Here is a 19,280-nt window from a genome sequence, read left to right as displayed (position 1 = left end):
GTGAACTGGCCCACCCACGAATACTGTAGAACTAGTTCACCAGCAGAGCGAGTCTACCATTGGGCTGTGAACTCCAAACACGGGTCTGATGTTTCGAGATAAAACCTGCACAGGAATGGAAGACCAATCATTGAACGCTTCACCAGGAAAAAACCCCCAAGGCCAGGCGTTCACACGACCACGTTTTTTCTGTCTTAAGCCTGATGAAGGGCTGTGCTCACATGAATTCCTCTCAAACCCCCATTCCGTAAACCTATAAGTAGTAAGAAAGAAATATAACTTTCCCCAACCAGCCATCGGGGATGTGGGGAGGAAGACTGGCGGTCCCCACGTGCCGACGTTGCCTGGGGCCAAAAAGAAAAGGCGCTAGAGGGCGCGAGCCTTTCGAGTGAGCTCAGTCGCCGGAGCGCGTGTCGTCTCGCGCCTCGTGTGAGCGCCTGAGAACAAGAGCCCGGCACGTAACTCTCGCTCTAGGGCAGGACCGGGGACGCCTGGGCGCGGAGTCCAACACCCTCGTGAAGGGAGACGGGAAGGGAGGGACAGGCGAGCGGTAACCCGGCGCTGGTGGCCACGGAGCCCCATTCCCCACTTACCGGCTCCGAGGCGGGCGGTGGCTTGGCCCCCTCTAGCCCAACCCGAACCTCCGTCACCATAGAGACACTTCCGGCTAAGGCGGGACCAGAATGCCGCGTGCGGCGGCTCCAAGCGCACCCCGCCCCACTCCCCTCACTCAAGCGTATGAGGGACGCTGACGGAACTGCCCGGCATAAGGAAAAAGCGGGAACTACGCAACGCGTGACTTCAGCTACCATCATACACCGCGCCATTCCACTTCTAGGCGAGTAGAAGGCGGCTTCGGCTCCAGGAAGCGCGTCCAGCGTTCTACTACATTTCCCAACATTCCGCAGTTCTAAGGCAAACGGGGCTCCTTCCCGGGGGCGGGGGGCGGGGCGGGGCTAGTGACAAGGAATGTCTGATTGAATTTCTCGAATGTCCATAGCATGGCCATATGGGCCTTGCAAAATGACGTCACCGAGCCTAGGAGCGGAAGTGGGTGGGGTGGGAAGAGCCAGGGTTTCCTTGTTTGCAGCAGAGAAGGCGGAGTCTACCTGCTGTTTTTGGTACTGATCTGTCCCCCTCCCTGCTTTCTCCTGTTTTCTTCATGGGTTATTTTTCCTCCTTCCTGCTACGTGGCTTTAGCCGACAATGCTGTTATCCCTTCTCTTTCCACACCGTTTGGGTGCTATGCCCCCCGCCCCTTCGTTAGCTGCTGAAGCACCCATGGGTGCTGCAGCTCCTCCTCCTCTTTCTTCTCACTCTGCCCCCGTGGGTGCTGCGGCATCTCCTCCCTCCTTTGGTGAAAACTCCCTCCTGTGCTCTGATCCCGCAGTTTCTAACCCTGTTTTTCCCCCAGCAGGTAGGATTATTGCCCCTCATCCCTCGCTGACTCCAGCCCCGTTGCAGCGCCATGGAGTTTCCAGATTTAGGTGCCCACTGCTCAGAACCGTCTTGCAAGCGCCTTGGTGAGAATCTGTCTTTAGCTGCATGCCTCACATGGACTCCCTTCCTGGTTTCTATCTCCTTGGGGAACTAAACTGAGGTCAAGGGACTGGGATTGGGAAGGATTATAGTTTGGCAGAAGTTCTCATGTTCAGTCCCTCGACTCTGGGCTGGGAAAGGCTCCTGTCAGATCGTGGAGAGTCTTTGGAAGTTTGTGCAAACAGTTCTGAGCTAAGTGGACAAAGGTAAAAGCGGGTAGCGTGGGGTGAGGAGGGACGAAATACCGTGCCAAGGTAGGCAGTAAACAACAGCCACTAACACAGGGTGACAAGCAAAACTCTGTTTGCAGCTGTGACACAGATACAGTCATCAGAATTCTTCCATTCTACCCCCCAATACAAAGAGCAGTGTGGTGTTTCATAACAGGTTGTACTACTGAGTGTGGGAGCCTGGATTTTCTGCGTCTGTTTACAAGTGTGTGTTCTGGGGCTGAATATCAAAATTCTTGATTTGCCCTTCAGCCAAGGGATGTGCTTTGAAGCTAAGCACACTATCCAAAAATTTTCCACTGAAATGAACCTTGAGCATGTTGTGGAGCTGTAGTTCATGAAAGTATTAGCAGGCAGAGTTGTGCTGATTTTTTCAAGGGCTTCTGTTTTCTCAACAATTCATATCTTGTTTTAGTAAGTACTGATGACTTCTAGGAACTAGCTAGAAAATTTCTGAAATAATTTCTGTCATCATGCACAAGTTATGCTGGTAGTATGTTGCAGCTGGATAGCATGTCGTGATGGCTCCAGCATATTCTTTTACATGTGGAGCACAGCATGTTAAAAGGGCTTGCCTCCATTTAGGTGGTGTGTTAGTGTTGGTAAAAAGCTAACAGGTGAGTAGGTGCATCTCTATGGAGACGCACCCATGGTATTTTCCAAATTATAAATGATCTTGGTGTCCCAAGTTGCTTCAGTGCTTAAAGTAATGGCATAAATTTCATTCCCAGAAGAAATTGAGCAAGTGCTAATGATCATAGCACACTGCACAGTCTTTGTTTTTGTTTTCATTAGCTCTACCTTTAAGGGAAAGGCCATAGCTCAGTGGTAGAGCAGCTGCTTTATTATTGATCAAGGTGGCAGAGAGAGTGATGGCAGAGCAGAACTGGAGTTCCTAGAGGATGCAGACGATCAGGATCCATCTCAGGTTGGAATCAGCACAGTTTTGGGACTGAATAAGCCTTGGTTACTTGGATGGATGATCCGTATTAAGAGCAGGACAAGTGGAATGCGCCTGTGCTTCTGCCTCCCAGTCTGTGGCTTTTGAAGCCATTGATCAGTGTCCTCCTGGAACAGCATGGTGGGATGAGTGTTGGGGGCACTTTTTACATTGGCTCCATTCCTGCGTACAGGGCTATGTCCAGTGAATAGCACTGAGAGATTGCATCTTTGTCCCATAGTCCTTTTATGCTGTGCCACAGGGCATGGTTCTGCTGCTGTTTGGAGCAGTTCTGTTTCTCTGTAACATCTGAGTCACAAGAGGCTGTGTTTGGTCTGGAACATTGTCTGGATGCAGTTGTGGAATGGATGAAGGCAAATAAACTGAGCTTAAACCCTGGGAAGATGGAGGTACTGTGGATAGATGGTTCCTGTGTCTGAGAGATGAGTCATTTGCCAGTTACTCTCCCTCTGAAACAATAGGTTTGTGGGTGCTCCTGGATCCATCTTTGTCACTTGAGTTTCAGATTGCCTCAGTGGCTAGGAGTACATTTTACCAGCTATGGCAGGTGCATCAACAATAGCCATTCTTGGATAGGGATAGCCTGGCTGTGGTAATTCATGCACTGGTAACCTCAATTCTTGATTACTACCTGTGGGGCTACCCTTGAGCTTGGTTTAGAAGCTCCAGCTGCTGCAGACTGCTATGGGTGGGCTATTGATGGAGGCAGGAACATAACCCTGGTGCTTAAAAATGTGTACTAGCTTGTTACATGTTACTGGGTCAGGTGCACAGTTCTTGTATTAATTTGCAAGCCCCTTAGCTACTTGGGTCTAGGATATCTTAAGGATTAGCTGGTCCCCTACATCCCTGTCTGATCACTGAAATCTTTCAGGGAGTCTCTGTTGGTTGTCTTCCATGGTTCAGATGAATGTCTCGTAACTACTAGAAGCTGTGGGTTCCTTATAGTGAATCCAAGCTTATGGAACTCTCTCCCAACTGAGATTTGATAGACATTCTTCTTGCTGAACTTCAGGCATACGACAAACTTGCTTTTTAAAAAAATATTTTTTATTATTTTTCCAAATTATTACAAATCAAACCAAATTACTTTAATACAATTTCTTAAAATCTGGTTTCCTGCTCCTGTTACAAACATGTGTTTGCAACTTTCTCATCCCAGCAGATACTTTAAGGTAGTGTTTTGGTTTATGTTAAGTTTTATTATCCATTTTTATTGTTTTGTTTTTTGTATGGTTTATTAGTAATGCTAATGATTAAGCAGTATATAAATTATTTAAATAAATATCCAGAAAGTTCCAGGTTTGATTCCTGGCAACTTCCGATATGGCTGCAAAAGATTACTTCTATCTGAACTCTTGGGAGAGTCGCTGCCCTTCAGTGAGCTAGGTTGACTCAATATAAAGGCACCTTCCTTTGCTACCTGTCTCCTATGAACACATCCCTTATGCCAAGAATGGAAAATTGATGGTCCCTCATATGTTGCTACTTAACACCACCCCTAACCATTGGCCTCACTGACTGGGGATGGGATGGAGGTTGGAGACAAACAACATCTGGAGAGTCCCAGGTTTCCTCACTTTTACCTTACCCAGCCACTCTCTCCCATACAAGAAGACCAATCTGTCTAACTTCAGGGAATCCCAGATAATAACATTAACACTGGTGCTTTTTAGCTAGAAAATACTAGTTGTGTTTGCATGCTTCAGACAGAAAGGATTGTACCCCATCATGCTGATGCAAGAAACTGCTTATGGTCAGGGATTGGGATCCTTCTGGGGGTGCTAGGATGAAATGTAAACTGCTCTCTTATGCAGATGGGCTTTGAAACAGGTCCCACTGTTTGTGCCAAGGAAGATTAGATATGGGCTTCATGCACCCCATTATTTGTTGAAGTAGAAGCCCTCCTACTGTGCAGAACTTGGTGTGTGTATGTGTGAATGTTTGAGAACATTTTGCTGTTGTCCACAGTCTTTTATTGCACGCCAGGTTTTTCTCTACCAACTCAGCCACCTGCCATGCAATCTGGCTCTGGCTCTGTTTCTCGATAAGACAAAAATAAATGCGCTTTCTCCCTGTCCTATTTGTAGAAGCTTTTTCCTAGTTCTCTTTATTTAAAGAAACCTGGGGAGAATTGGATATTAGCTTGTTACTTGAGCCCAGCAGTCAGGGGCTGCAGAAGGGAGTAGCCTGGATCTTATTTTCCTAGTTGCATACCTATTTGAGTCTGTGTTAGTCATCAGTTACTATGGCATCGTCATTGTGCTCAGATCTTTTCTTACCTTTCCCCTATGCTCTTGGGAGATTGCATATCCAGTGTGTTCTTGGCTTAAAATAAAGGATACCTAGCAAGTCCCGTGTAGGGCTGCAGAGAAGACAGCTGCAACTCTTCATTGTATTGTCCTTTCCTGCCCCTCAGATTTCCTCCCCCTGAAATGTGATGCTTGTGAGCAGCTGTTTTGCACTGACCACGTTGCCTATGCCCATCACAACTGCACTTCGGCTTACAAGAAGGTAAGTGAAACTTGGAGGGGACAGTCTGGTCGCTTGTGGCACTCTGACACATCAGGTGTAGATGCCCTCTCCACGTTCATGAAACACACTGACCTTGTCTATGCCAAAGGGTGGAATTTGTCCTGCTGAGGAAGCTGTTTCTTTTCAAAATCTGAGCATTTTCTGGAAGTGCTTCTTATTGGGACTGACTGTTGATTTGTTGTTGTTGTTACTTCAGTTATTCGTTCAAAGGCTCCCTGTGCAGCAAACACATCGTTAAATGAATATAATTAGAAACATTATGAAAGCTGTTTAGAAACAATCAACATTCTCCCAGCCGATGATTTCAGTGTTGCCAGGAATAGTAGCTTTCAGGATCAGATAGCTGAGTAAACAGGACAATTTAAAAATTCCTTCTGAAGGTTAGTAATGATAGAAACAAATACACCTCACCAGGGAGGGCATTCCACAAGTGGAGACCCACCACTGAGCAGGCCCTGTCGTGGGGCAATGCCAACCAAGTAGTTCCTAGTGGCTGTAATGGGATGTTACACTTTAATGGGACAATGTTCACTCTCTTTAATAGTGAACTTAGGTGGTGAGTGCCGACAGAAATTGAGCCAAAACAGGGACACTGATGGACAAAATAGATTATTTGGGGAACTCTGAAGATTTCAGAAGTGTGTGTGTGTGTGTGTGTGTGTGTGTGTGTGTGGCGGGTGGCGCTGTGGTCTAAACCACTGAGCCTCTTGGGCTTGCATATCAGAAGGTCGGTGGTTCAAATCCCCATGATGGGGTGAACTCCCATTGCTCTGTCCCAGCCTCTCTCAACCTAGCAGTTCAAAAGCATGCCAAAAAGTGCAAGTAGATAAATAGGTACTGCTGCAGCAGGAAGGTAAACAGCATAGTCATGCTGGCCCCATGATCTGGAAAGCTGTCTGTGGACAAACGCAGGCTCCCTCAGCCTGAGGCGAGATGGGTGCTGCACCCCATAGTCACCTTTGATTGAACTTAACCATCAATGGATCCTTTACTTTTACCTTAGCTCTATCTATCTATCTCAGGGACGCGGGTGGCGCTGTGGGTAAAACCTCAGTGCCTAGGACTTGCCGATCGCATGGTCGGCGGTTCAAATCTCCGCGGCGGGGTGAGCTCCCGTCGTTCGGTCCCAGCTCCTGCCCACCTAAGTGCAAGTAGATAAATAGGTACCGCTTTATAGCGGGAAGGTAAACGGCGTTTCCGCGTGCTGCGGTGGTGCTGGCTCGCCAGAGCAGCTTCGTCACACTGACCATGTGACCCGGAAGTGTCTTCGGACAGCGCTGGCTCCCGGCCTCTAGAGTGAGATGAGTGCACAACCCTAGAGTCGGACACGACTGGTCCGTACGGGCAGGGGTACCTTTACCTTTTTATCTATCTATCCAACTCCCAATGGGCAAAAGAATCTCCCCAAACAGCCAGTGAAAACTGCACCTACTCAGTAGATACAGAATTTTGAATGTCAGTTAGAAAATAAACATGGAGAGTGGGGGGTGGGGCGGATGGAGAACAGAATACTCTCCTTGGAAGGCATGGCCCTCTGGGACCACGAACAGGAGCAGACCTTAGGAGATGAGGAGAGCCTGCAGCATCTGGTATGCTCTCATATTGAGTGGGCCAGGGGCCATTGTGTAACCTGCTCTCTGTCTGTTCTGTCCCCAGGATGTGCAGGTCCCCGTGTGCCCACTCTGCAGCATCCCGATCCCTGTCAAGCGGGGAGAGATGCCTGACATTGTGGTGGGAGCACACATTGACCAGGACTGCAAATCGGACCCAGCTCAGCGCAAGCGCAAGGTAAGAGGCTGCATCCATCCTCTCTGCTGCCTCTTGTGGGACATGTTGCTTTAAGTCCATCAGAATCAGATAGGTAGACATACAACAGTTGGATGCAACCTCAATTTTGTGTTTTTCTATGCATATAGAAATATTCTGTGCATATAGAAATATAATTTCCTTATAAAATAATATTAAAACATATACACACACAAAATCTGATATGCCCTGAAGTCTGGATTGTGTGTCCCAGCAGACTCTGGGTTCCACAAGCAGGTTTGGGGCCATTATTCAGTGGTAGAGTGTGTGTTTTCTTACAAAAAAGTACCTGTAATTTCCAGGTCAGGCGGGGAGAGACCCCTGTCCCAAACCCTGCAGAGTCTTTGCCAGTCAATCAGCTAGATGAACCAATCACCTTGATATAACACAGCTTGCTATGTTCCTATGCAGTGAGGTCCAGATGGTTAGGGGTCCTTTCAATGGCAGAGCTGTGAGCAACCCACAGCTTGGGATTTCTGTGGGTCTTTCTCTGGAGGGTATCTGAAGGGCTGAGATAACGGATGAGCTGTGCATCCAAATCGAGTAGCACTACTGAGTTTAGTCTGGCTGCAGAGTTCAGGCTGGCTACAAGCCAAATTGGGGCCAGCCAAGTTAGAAGAGCAAGCTTCAAAACAGGGGTGGGGGAAATGTGTGGCCCTCTAAATATTGTTGGACTGCAACTCTCATCAACCCCAGCCAACATTGCCATGGTCAGGAATGATGGGAGTTGTAGTCCAGAAGCATCTGGAGGCCCATTCTTGGGGATTACCGTAATTCGGATGTAACTTCTCATTGGTTAGAGGCTTGCAGTTTGGGCAGTCCAGGACCTCCATGCACACTGCTCAGGCTTGCGCCCCAGAGAGATCACTTCGCAATGAGCAAAGGTCTCTTGTATGCATTTACAAAGCAGGTGTGTCCTGGGTGCCAATTGTCCTGAATCACAACTGTGTCCATCTGCCTAGATCTTTACCAACAAGTGTCAGAGGCCTGGCTGCAAGCAACGAGAGATGATGAAGGTTCTGTGTGACCAGTGTCACGGCAACTTCTGCCTCAAGCACCGACACCCACTGGATCATGATTGCGCTGGCCCTGGGCATTCCCTCTCCAAGGCAGGGTAAAGGCGGGACAGAGGACTGGGCTGGGCAGAACGGCTGGCATGTGCCAGACACACGCTTGCAGCCATGCAGTAATGCTGGTGTGCATTCTTCAGGAGACAGTGCTTTCCTCCCCATCCTTGGTTGTTCCAGCACACAAGTCGGGGACCTGTGGCCCTCCAGATGTTGATGGGCAGCAGTTCACATTGTCCCTGAAAGGATAGTGCTGGAGTGGATTCTTGCTAGTCCCAGGGGAAGGGGGAAGGGCTTGCTGCAATGGCGAGAGAGGTGCTCCTGTTACCAAGAGTTGCGTTTCCCATTTCAGGAGTGCCGCGATTGCCAGAGCTCAAAAACCTGCCAAAGCACCTACAAGCACTACACCCAGCAACGGAGCCACAAGAGCTGCTGCAGCTCTTCCAACCTCCAGCAGGTACAATAACTGCCCGAGTCTACACTGTCCCCTACCCTTTAAGTGAAATCACGCAAATTGGAAACACTATTTTAAAAGCCTGCAAACACCTCAATCCGCCCCTGCCCCCTTTTGTGACATTTTTGTGATGTTTGGGGTCACTTCTGGGTTCGGCGCAATACGCTGTCACAGTCACACACATGTGGGACACAACTATTGCTGCCTGTAATAGTTTTGATCCCTGACACTTCCCTACCACTTAAGGTATGTCTCAAAAGGAAGTGGCTCAACCCAACCCATAGACATCTCATGGCCCTCCAAGCAATTTGTGTCCGCATGCGACAGCCCAGACCACCAATTTTGACAGTGAGAAAGTGGGGTGGGGAATAAAATAGACGTAGTGCTCAGGTGGGCAAAGAGATTTAAACCCCTCTGCCTAATGAGGATGCAAATCACCCACCCACCAGTTAAGCCATCTGCCATCTTCATGAATAGGCTGGTGGGGCTGCCTGTGTGCCTGTATAGGTGTGCAAAAGTGTGGGGTGACCACACCCATGGCACCCACAGCCCCCAAGGGTCCTTGGACGAAAATAAGTTAGCCAGTTAACCATCGCTGTGTATGTGCGTGTTCCAAACCCAGATCCCAGTTTAGCCTTCTTCCTGCTCCTTAAGGCTTTAAATCTGACCCTGGTGGATCATCCCTGGGGATTTTCCCTCTCCATCTTACATTCCTCACAAGTAGTGACAGTTGACATCTCTTCTTTGTTTGCACACAGAGCCAGTGAGATGGCAAGAGCACCTCCTCCGCCACAAAGCATATCTCCTCCAGTGGTTGCCCTGCAGAATGGATTGGTAAGTCCTGGCCAACAAACTGGGCATTTTCACCATTAAACACAGGCTGTTGCCTTTCCCATTGCACATATGCCACTCTCCAGGTAAATGGCTGCAAAGTGGATATATGTTGTTAGGAACACATTCCAGAATATACTGTGAGAGAATATATAATATGAGAGAAAACAAATGGCTTGCAAAACTGCTTGCAGTCTTAAGCAGGAAAAAATGGGAATAAGACAGAAATACAAAGTTGTGTGTTTCCTGATTTAAGACAGTAACAGTTTTAAGACTGCAATCCTAAACCCACTGAGAATAATCCTCATTGAAATTGATGGTACTTACTTCTGATATATATATGTTTGTGTGTGTTTGTGTGTGTATACAGCATTGTCAGTTACACAAATGGGGTTTTTCCCTGAATATAAACGTAGAAATATTAGAAGTCAAATAGGTTTTAAAGGACCCAAATGCAGGGTGGTGTGGAGCTGACAGGCAGAAACAGGGGAAATACATTTTAAGAAGTTTTTGTTTGCAAAGAAACAACAAACTGTGAATATTTGCAGGAAAAAATGTTCTAGTGTTAAAAAGAAGCCAGAGAGAAAGGATGGTGGTAGTTGGGACAAGAAATCCTGGGTGTAACAAGGAGAAGAGTCATGTATAAGTTTTTAGAATGGAATCCAGTGGGGAACCAAGGACAGATCAGGAGCAGAGGCAAATAAGTAAGAGCTTCAAAAGTGAGAATGAAAATCTTAAGCCGAATTACAAATGAAACCAAGAAGTCAGGAAACGGAGAGAGAAATAATGTATTATCTTGTGGGTGCCTTCACTTGTAAGCCTTGTCTCAGCTTACAAGTGGACATATCTCTTCATGTCCTTCGTTTAATATGCATCTGGTCGCTGTGGTGGGACAGGGTGGGCTGGGTCCAGATTTGTCCACTGTGGCACTCTGCACCCAAGGCCAGAAGTGGGGGAGGTGATTTTCTGCAGTTCTTCCTTTCCCCTAGGCCTCGAGAAAGTCTGCTCCAGAGGGTTAGAAAGACAGTATTGGGGACTGCAGGGGAAAGTGGAAAGCTGGTAAAAATTCCTTTCCCCCCACCCAAACTCCCTCTAGTGAAAACCTCCACAGTGGGGTAGACGAGCTGAAAGAAAATTCACACCTTGCAACCAATGCATCCCTTTGGTTTGATAGTACATGGGTAGATGAGTCTAAAAAGTCTGGGGCACAAATTTTCATGGCCCTCTAGGGGCTGTGGTGGCTCATTCACCAGAAGTAATGTTTTTAGTGTTCACTCTGGAAGTGTATACTCAATTCTGACCAAACTATGCCTCGTGGGTACAATATACATCAGGAGGCTTAGTTTGGTCTTGGCATATGCTTTGCCCTGTACCTATAAGCTGCAAGTTGCTGAGGCTGTTGCCTCCTCCACAGCAGGCTGAATCTGCTTTTGTATTTCAGAGTGAGGAGGAAGCGCTGCAGCGAGCCTTGGAGATGTCCCTAGCAGAGGCAGTGCCCACCCAACCACAACCCCGCAGGTACAGCACGGTTGCGCCAGCCCTGCAGAGATCAGCTGGCTTCAAGATCTTACTGGCGCCACTGTGCCAGGCTGCCTGCTTGGAATCTGCATATATGGGAGACTCTCTGGCAGAGAATGGGGGCGAGGAGGCTGTGTTAACATTCATGCGTCCAGAGGACTGTTGATATCAATTCCAGTCCTCTGAGTGTAAGGAGAACCTGCAGGATCAGGGCAATGGCCCATCTCGTCCAGCAGATGCCTGTGGAAAACTGGCAAGCAGGACCCGAGCTTGAGAGCACTCTGTCCTTCCGTGGTTTCCAGTAAGTGGTATTGAGAAGCGTTACTGCCTGCAGCTGTGGAGGCAGAGCATAGACGTCTGGGCTGCTTAGGCCCTCAAAGCATTAAATACAGATCTAAATGTGGTGAGATCACTATGTGCACACCAACATACTGACCTCTGCTTGGAGGTTTTTATTATTTAAATGGAATGCAAGTTCTTGTTAAAATAAATCACTCCCCTATCTCGGGAGGAAGGTGCCAGGAAGTTGCTGGAGGTACAGATTCTTAATTGTGCAGCATGCCTGACTCATACAGTCCTGTGTCTCAAACAGCGCCCAGGAAGAGGAAGACCTTGCACTGGCTCGGGCCCTGTCGGCCAGCGAGGAGGAATACCGGCGGCAGCAGCAGCAGCAGCAACAGGTGAGCAAGATGAGGCGATTCCCACAAAGTCGCTTCTGATCCTCCTCCTGCACATAGACTCTGTCAATCTACTTCCTTGTGAGTAAAAGAGGACAATCTCAGCAAGGAAGTCCAAAGCCAAACCAACCAACTAGAGCCCAAATCAGATCAGCTGCCTTTAGGGTCTTTTCCTATCAGCTTTTATTGTACATAGAACTCTGGAGGCCGGATGCTCCTAGGTTTGGTAAATGCTTTTAGTTGCAGGGAGGAGTAGGTTAACTAACTACACTGAATCATCCTGCCCAGCTTGGGGAGAAGCAGGTATCCCAAAGGGTCAGGCAGACTTGTGCACTGCAGATTTTTTCACATAGATTTAAATCTAACCCTTGGCCACCAGTCCTGTTTGCAAGTTGGGATTACAGAACGATGGCCCTTTCCCTCTCTCCTTGCAATATATTGTCGTCATCCGCTTGCTTTTATGCCACTTGCCCTCAAAACGGTGCCAAAGTGGTTCACAAAATATCAAGTGAACAATTAAGTATAACCATTTAATATATATATTAGAAATAATATCATCAATAAGTATATCCATACAAGTTTGGTATATTTGTATTGTTTTAGACAACGTGATTTCACAGCTTAAAACAAAACAGGAGCGAGAATAATGCCCACCATCATTCTATATATAATCATAGAATGTAAAACAGTGTGCTTTGTGCATGTGGGGTGGTGTAAGATTCTTCTGGTAGAAAATGGCCAGTCCAGTCTTGTTGGGCAGGGAGGGAAGGATGTGCTGCCCTCTCTGGCTGTTCTTACCCTCAGCATATTTGTGTCCTCCTAGGCTCGAAGCACAAAGCCCTCCAACTGCTGTCTGTCCTGAGCACAATGAGAAGCTATCAGCACGTGGATCGTGCCTGGTCACCATGGTTCTTCTGTCCCACCTGGGTTACCTCCTTCTGCCGCTCCCTCAGGACTACTAACAATGAACCAAAGGCTGAACTCCCTGCCTGGTCCTCATAGTCCGTCCCCCCCCCCTCTCTCTCTCTCTCTCTCTCTCTCTCTCTTTCTCTCTTTCTCTCTTTCTCTCTCTCTCTCTCATTGATACACAGCTGTTGTCACCTTGCACTGTGACCATCAGACACCTTCTGGGGTAGCTGGCAGTATTTCTCCTGCTGGATGGAGCAAGTGGTAGCCCTGGGGTAGGGTTCCCAGTCTTTCCACCAGAGCCGTGGCTGGCGTAGGCCACAGCAGTGGAAAGGGGGAGTGGAGTGGAGTGGCCGGCAGCATTGGCATCAGTCGGGTTAAACCTCAAACTGTCAGCTGTGTAGGGGAAGGTCCTACAGCTGTGGGGAGTTTGAAAGAGAGGCCCCCACTCTCTTAGCCTGTGGCAGTCCCAAAGCTGGACAGTAGGTGGTGCTAAACGCTTTGTAGAGAGCTTTCTCCCCACCTTATTCTTGGTGCTGCTGGGCTTCCTCTTGCTACCTATCTGTTTAGGGGAAGCTGTGGGTGGGGAGATGTCTTTCTAAAGCTGCTGTTGCACAGTTTCTCTGTCAAATACTGCTGCTGCCTCAGAAGCAACAGCAGGGACATTCAAATCATGGGAAGCACAATGCAACGCCCAAGTCCTCCAGGAAGAGGCGGGATTCGTGATAGTCACAGCCAGCAAAGGACGAGATCCCTGGGGCCTGTTCCACGTAATCCCTTTCCCTGCTGAGAAGGCGTGTCAGGATTCTCCCCTTCTCTGTGTTTCCTGACTAAGGCTCTTTCTGCCAGCACCCTTCTCCGAACGTCTGCCAAAGATCAGCCTTGACCGACCGATCGTCCACCGGCTGCCCTGTAATGCTAGGGAAGGGAGATCTCTGCTTCCAGTAGACGGCCAGCTTCTCTTAGACTGCATGTTGGCAAGGCTGGCTGGCCCCAAGCTGCACCCATACCTCAGTGACCACATGGATGTCTTTCTTCTGTCTGATGCATGCTTTGATCAGGTACTGTCTTCTACCAGATGTATAAAAGAAAAGTCTGTTTTTTACAGCCTTGGGCTTCAGCTGTATGCTGTGCAGCAATTATTAAAGTCCCTCCCTCTGCAGGGGCCACTTCATCATCCAGCAGTCTGTGCCTTTGCTATTATCACCTCCAGTGTTGTGGGAGGAAAGATGTGAAGGCAGGGCATTGTGGGGAAGCTGGTGGGAGCCAATAAACTCACAGATAGAAGCAGTTTGTCCTTTGCTTTCATGTTCTTTGTTTTTCTGGAGAGCACACAATACGTTCATCCTTTCCAGATGGCTGTGGGTGGGTGGGAAGGCGTTTGGATTTCTCTTAAGAAGATGTTCAGCATTTGGGAGTGGGAATAGCAGTTCTAGTATACCGTCCCCCTGTGCTGCTCAGGAGTAGCGGCAAAGCGTGTAGACTAGTCCATGGGGGATTAACTTCACGCCAGGCAATTTTTAAGTCATGATTTATGGTAACAACATTTTCTAGTTGTTTGTTTTTTAATCAAGTTTCCATTTTGAAATGCATACACTTCCAGAACAAGCATGCACGTTATCCGGTTGCCAAAAGAAATAAAATTAATTGATTTGCAGTGAAAGAGAGCCTTTATGCAACCTAAAAGCCTAGTTCAAATCCTTTGGTCATGCAAACCAATATTATATGCTGAAAGACCAGACTTGCTCTCTTTTTCTTCTCTCTTTACGTATGCATGGATACTAAGGAAGATGTTTTGCCTAAAGGCTGATGCACGCTGATCTGAAAGTAAAATTTTAGAATTGAACAAAAGGGCATGGATAGGATCAGGCTGCAAGGGCCTTCTAAAATTTCATAAGCAAGGGCTCATAGTGGGCAAAATGAGGTTCATTCAGGACTTGGGCAATAGCTCCCAATGCTCTTTCATTGGTAGAGTTGTATATGTTCATAACTTGAAACTGAACACATTGCATAGCTCAGATAGTTGGATAGCATGCAGTTGGAAAATGGCTCAGTGGATGATTAGGATGGCATCTCTTGGCTTCTCATGCCTTAGATAACCCTGGATCCAGTAGGAAGCCCACAATCATAAATGAAATATTTTATTTTTATATTTGTTTTCTACATAGATGTGCACCTGAAATATCAGGTGGCAGCTGTGTTTGGTTTTCTTTCTTACATAGCTCTGTGGGTGTGATTAACCTAGTGAAACGCTTCAACAGAAGTTCTCAGCAATGGGACTCCCTTCCTGTGCCTCCAAAAATCGGCTCTGGAGATGGTCAGGAGAACCCCCAGAACAGTGGGGGAGGGGGGATCGTTCCATCTGACAGGCTGATACACTTGCACAGACAACATTCTTAATACAGTGGTACCTCAGGTTACATACGCTTCAGGTTACAGACTCCGCCAACCCAGAAATATTACCTCGGGTTAAGAACTTTGCTTCAGGATGAGAACAGAAATTGTGCAGCGGTGGCGCAGCGGCATCAGGAGGCCCCATTAGCTAAAGTGGTGCTTCAGGTTGAATTGTGGAACAGTGAACAGTGTTGAACAATGGAATTTGCTGCCAAGGAGTGTGGAGGAGTCTCCTTCTTTGGAGGTCTTTAAGCAGAGGCTTGACAACCATATGTCAGGAGTGCTCTGATGGTGTTTCCTGCTTGGCGGGGGATTGGACTCGATGGCCCTTGTGGTCTCTTCCAACTCTATGATTCTATGAGGTTAAGAACAGTTTAAGGTTAAGAACAGACCTCCAGAACAAATTAAGTTCTTAACCCAAGGTACCACTGTAGTGCAATGTTGGATTTGGCCCATTGTATTTGATGCAGCTTAGTTGTAAGCTTTGAACATTTTAGTTTTTTATTTTGAACTCAAGTTTTTTGTTTAAAGTTATTTTAGCCAATATATATAAAACATTGAATTTAAATAAAGCTTTTCAATATTTTTAATTGCCAGGAATGATTAAACAACAAGCTTTTTGATATTTTACAGCAACTATAACAGCGTATGAATGTTATCTGAGGATGGAGCAGGTGGGTGCAGGGATATGGTCCCAGCAGCTGTCATTTGCAGCATAGTTAGGGCATCGGCCTAGAGAACAGAAAATGACCTTGAGCTAAAACAAGCCTTCAGGACGTGGTAGGCACCAAGCTGAATCCAGCCCACCTGCCATCCAAGGCAAACCTTCACAGGACTGAAATCTCTATTTCCTGCCTTCCTGAGATGGGAGAAATGGAAGGCTGCAGAACACTTGTGAGGCAGCCGTAGGCAGTTGATGGGCTGTGTATGGCTGACTGCATCATAAATGGTGCAGGTTTGGCTTAAAATGTTGAGAGGTGTCCAATTCATACACTAACGTCAGGTGCATCATCAGTGCTGTATATAAAGGAAGCGCATATTTGCAGTGGGGTGAATTTGGGCACTTGATGCAGCACTTTCTAATGCTGCCAGATTCACTTGCACCACTATTCATACATCACATTATCTACAAACCCCCCTCACTGTATGACGTGGGGGACGACCCCTATGCATCCAGAAGCCTATTTGACTTCCCTTATAGCTTCACGCCACAGGTAGATAACCTGTAGCCATATGGTCTTTTTTCCTGAAGTTTTCCAAAATTTCACACATGCATTTCAACACAACATAAAACCATTCCCCCCCCCCAAACTTCCTACCCACTTTTCCCTGGTGTTTCTGTTTCTCTCCCTCTGCTGCACTCTCTTCTGTCTCTTGAACCTTAACAAAACTACTATAATCTTTAATCCCTTCTGTTGCCCATGGTTCAAATCCTGCTCGCATGTTCATCCTATAATAATATTTAGCCCTCCATATGTTCTTGACTACAGTTCCCATCATCCCTGACCACCCTGGATCTGCCTGCTGGGATATCCAGCTCTCAGCACATTACTGCAGTACTTGTGAATGGAACATGCAGGAATTCTGTGACTGAATGCAGGGCCTCTCCTGGACTTACTGGACTGAGTCATAGGATGTTGGTGGCAACAGCAGCAGCAGCAACCATTGTGAAAAATTGCTACTTGAACCAACAGGAAGGACAGAGATCTTCTCAATTGTAGGGACTTTCAAGTTGGTTGCAAAATTGTTCTAATTTCCTAGGCCAACAACTGTCCCAGATTACTTAGAGGCAGAAGGTGATAAGCCTATAAACACACACAGGTTTCTCGACATCACAAGGTGAGAATTAAAGATCAAGGGAAGACAGGATCAACTCTGATTACTGTAACACTGGACATTTCAAATCCAATGCTTAAGTTAACGAGCAATAATTTGATTTCTGTTGTACCAGAAACAACTGCTGCTAATCTTTATTTTAAATACTGAGACAAATAAATCTGTTAAGAGTGGTAATCTCTTGCTGTGAAAAGAAAGAAAAGGGGGGGCACACTTCAACTCACTTTAGAGGCTAAGTGGTTTATTGCATTTGTAGTAGGAAAGTTCATTGCACTTTGCAATAGACCAATTAACTTCAGAGGCACTGCTGCACTTGTTCTTTTCAAAACAACAAAAAAATACTTTTTTTATACTTGAAAAAAATCCAGCCCTGTTGCATCTTAATTGCCCTTGTGCTGTGATGTTCTGTCAAGCTGAAATGCTCTTGGTCTATTGATTTCTGGAGGTGACCTTCACTTTCTGAAAGTGAGGTTCTACTTTTGTTAATGCCCCCCTCAGCAGTCAGCAGTGCTGCAACAAAGTGTTAATGTACTCCTCACAACAGAAATAAACATTTCTCCTCCTCTCTTGCACACTGCTCTTAATTCCATGCTTTACAATGGCTACATTTCTGGACGCCCTACACAAGAGAGTTTGGTAACTCCAATTTTTTTTCACATTTTAAACTCACTTAAATCATAGCACTATCATGACTACAAGAATAAAACAGGCGTCGCTTCTGTTTCTCAAATGGTAAGCACATTCATGCATGAATAAGTAGCATTTTGTTGAAGAAAGGGATAATGTGTTTTTAAAAGAATAATAATGAGCCAAGCATCTGTAATCATGTGCATGCCCAGCCTGCAGTCCCTTATCTTTCTGTATGAAGAACGAAAGGATCCTGTCTTTCTTTGGCGATCACTCATAGCTGAGTAAGATTGTCTTCCATAAACACGGTTTTAACAATGAGTCCGTAAGTGACTATGGAGGCCAATTCTGGATCCACACATCCTTCCACACTGGGGACAATAGTTCCCTGGCAGGAGTTGATCATGGTGTGGATTTGCCAAGCCTGCCTTCCTCTTAGCATGTTTCTCCCTTGCGTCCTGAGTTCGAGAGTACTGTATAACCAGCATGAGTCCTGTTGGGCTCCATCGTGCTCCTTTCCGTCCAAGATGCTGATGCCAGGCCTATTTGCTGCTCCCCTATCTGCCACTCTTGGGATGGTCATTTGTCCTCCCCCTGCCTCAAGCTTCAGGGCATTGGACTCTGGCCCCACGGCCGGCCCTATCTGCCACACTGATGTTCTTTGGGACACAGTGGGACTTACTTCCGGGTAAACACGCGTGGATTTGCACTCTATCAGGGTGTGGAACGGGTCACAACGCGTCCAACGTGGGGGCTGCAACCGAGGGCAGGGTTCTATTGCTGCCATCGTAGGGCGTCCAGGTCGGCGCATGACGCTCTTAGGCAGCCGCAGCAGCAGCTCCCAATTAAGCCTGCAGATAACAAAAACACTAGTGCGCGCGCGCACTCTGGGGCAGCCGCCTTCTTCCCGCCCCGTCGGGCCACGGGCTGCAATAACAGCGAGAGAGGGACCGAGCAATGTACGGAACAGTTCAGCGTCGGGGGATGAAGTCGGGAGAGCTCTTTCGGCAACCCAAATAATTCGGTTTTCCACAGCACAGGGCGCGCCTCTGTCCAAGTCATGCTCACCTTCATTCATTCATGAAAGAGGCCGTTGTTGCCTTCAGAAGCGCAGTGTTCAATATATACCGGCTGTGAACGTGGATTATTTCAATTCAGGTTTAATATGAGAGAAGTTAGTAACACGGATCCCACCCGCGAGGTCTCGCCCCTCCGGGTGTGAGCTGGAGACAGGCTTCAAATGAAAGCTTATGCTCAAGAGTTCTGTGCCCCAGGGAACGATGTTTCCATTAATTGGAACGGGAAACAGAAAAGCCACACTAAGCCTTAAACACTTCTACTCAGATATAAACCCTCGAAAATTCAACGGGCCAGGTGGGAATTGTTGCGTAAGAGGGAGGGAGGGGTCGACCTGGCGAGCTCTCCTGGGTGTTTGTCCATGTCCTACCGATGGTTAATGATGGCAAACACACTCTGCATACGTTTGGAGGCCCTTTTCTTCATTGTTTCTGTACATTTTTCAGAGCTCGGGCAGTTTAGAAATTTGAAAAATAAGTACTTATGCCTTTCCTCCTTCCTCTTGACCCGCAGGCGCCCAACTTGGGGGGTGGGGTGTCTAAATCTGTCCTGGTGGATTCTCGTCGTTCTCCGTGTGGAGAGCAGACAGGAGAGGAACGAGCCGCCCCGTCGGAGAGAAGCAGCAGGGGCAGCAGGGTGGGGCAATAGGAGCTGCCCAGGAAGCAGCAAAAGGGGACGCGGGGCTGGGAGGGACGCAGTCCTCGGCTCCCCCCACCCGCAGCCACCTCCGTCTCTCCTCCTCCTCCTGTCGGGGCAGGGCGGGGACTCGGAGCCCCGCTGGCCGGGCAGAGCGCGCGGAGCTGCTGCGGGGCGCACGGCGAG

At 47.6% G+C, this 19,280-nt stretch overlaps 2 protein-coding genes across 9 annotated transcripts in view; one reads left to right on the top strand and one right to left on the bottom strand.

The window, feature by feature from the left end:
- TTLL4 (tubulin tyrosine ligase like 4) overlaps positions 1 to 724 on the bottom strand; it is a 30,392-nt gene extending 29,668 nt beyond the window's left edge. For 4 of the 5 annotated variants that reach the window (XR_014170764.1, XM_081920210.1, XM_081920206.1 and 1 more), the window contains exon 1: positions 594 to 724. The gene's annotated coding sequence lies outside the window, so the exon portion shown is untranslated. The remainder of the gene's footprint in view (positions 1 to 593) is intronic. The other variant, XM_081920207.1, reaches the window with a different exon arrangement.
- On the top strand, positions 705 to 13,814 carry ZFAND2B (zinc finger AN1-type containing 2B). Of its 4 annotated transcripts, none has more exons than XM_081920880.1 (10): positions 705 to 838; positions 1,418 to 1,523; positions 5,150 to 5,244; positions 6,922 to 7,053; positions 8,034 to 8,185; positions 8,491 to 8,595; positions 9,351 to 9,426; positions 10,865 to 10,941; positions 11,534 to 11,621; positions 12,442 to 13,814. In XM_081920880.1, exons 2-10 carry the CDS (start codon positions 1,469 to 1,471, stop codon positions 12,478 to 12,480), a joined length of 819 nt encoding a protein of 272 aa, XP_081777006.1. In that variant the 5' UTR covers positions 705 to 838; positions 1,418 to 1,468; the 3' UTR covers positions 12,481 to 13,814. The 4 variants fall into 4 exon arrangements, with proteins under 4 accessions (XP_081777006.1, XP_081777008.1, XP_081777005.1 ...); XM_081920882.1 differs by having other exon boundaries at positions 793 to 907; XM_081920879.1 differs by lacking the exon at positions 705 to 838 and adding an exon at positions 998 to 1,121 and having other exon boundaries at positions 1,415 to 1,523.
- The last annotated feature ends 5,466 nt before the right edge of the window (positions 13,815 to 19,280 follow it).

The sequence above is a fragment of the Podarcis melisellensis genome (assembly GCF_964234715.1).
Source record: "Podarcis melisellensis genome assembly, chromosome: 1".
Taxonomy (NCBI): domain Eukaryota; kingdom Metazoa; phylum Chordata; class Lepidosauria; order Squamata; family Lacertidae; genus Podarcis; species Podarcis melisellensis.
Note: the sequence above shows the minus strand (reverse complement) of the source record. Positions and strands in the feature narration are given on the sequence as shown.

What these genes read in the sequence shown, in the direction of transcription:
- ZFAND2B (XM_081920880.1), top strand. Translation starts at nt 1,469, where the DNA reads ATGGAGTTTCCAGATTTAGGTGCCCACTGCTCAGAACCGTCTTGCAAG. An exon ending in CATTCCCTCTCCAAGGCAGG is followed by an intron (nt 8,186 to 8,490) that starts GTAAAGGCGGGA and finishes TTCCCATTTCAG; the next exon opens with GAGTGCCGCGATTGCCAGAG. An exon ending in AGCAGCAGCAGCAGCAACAG is followed by an intron (nt 11,622 to 12,441) that starts GTGAGCAAGATG and finishes GTGTCCTCCTAG; the next exon opens with GCTCGAAGCACAAAGCCCTC.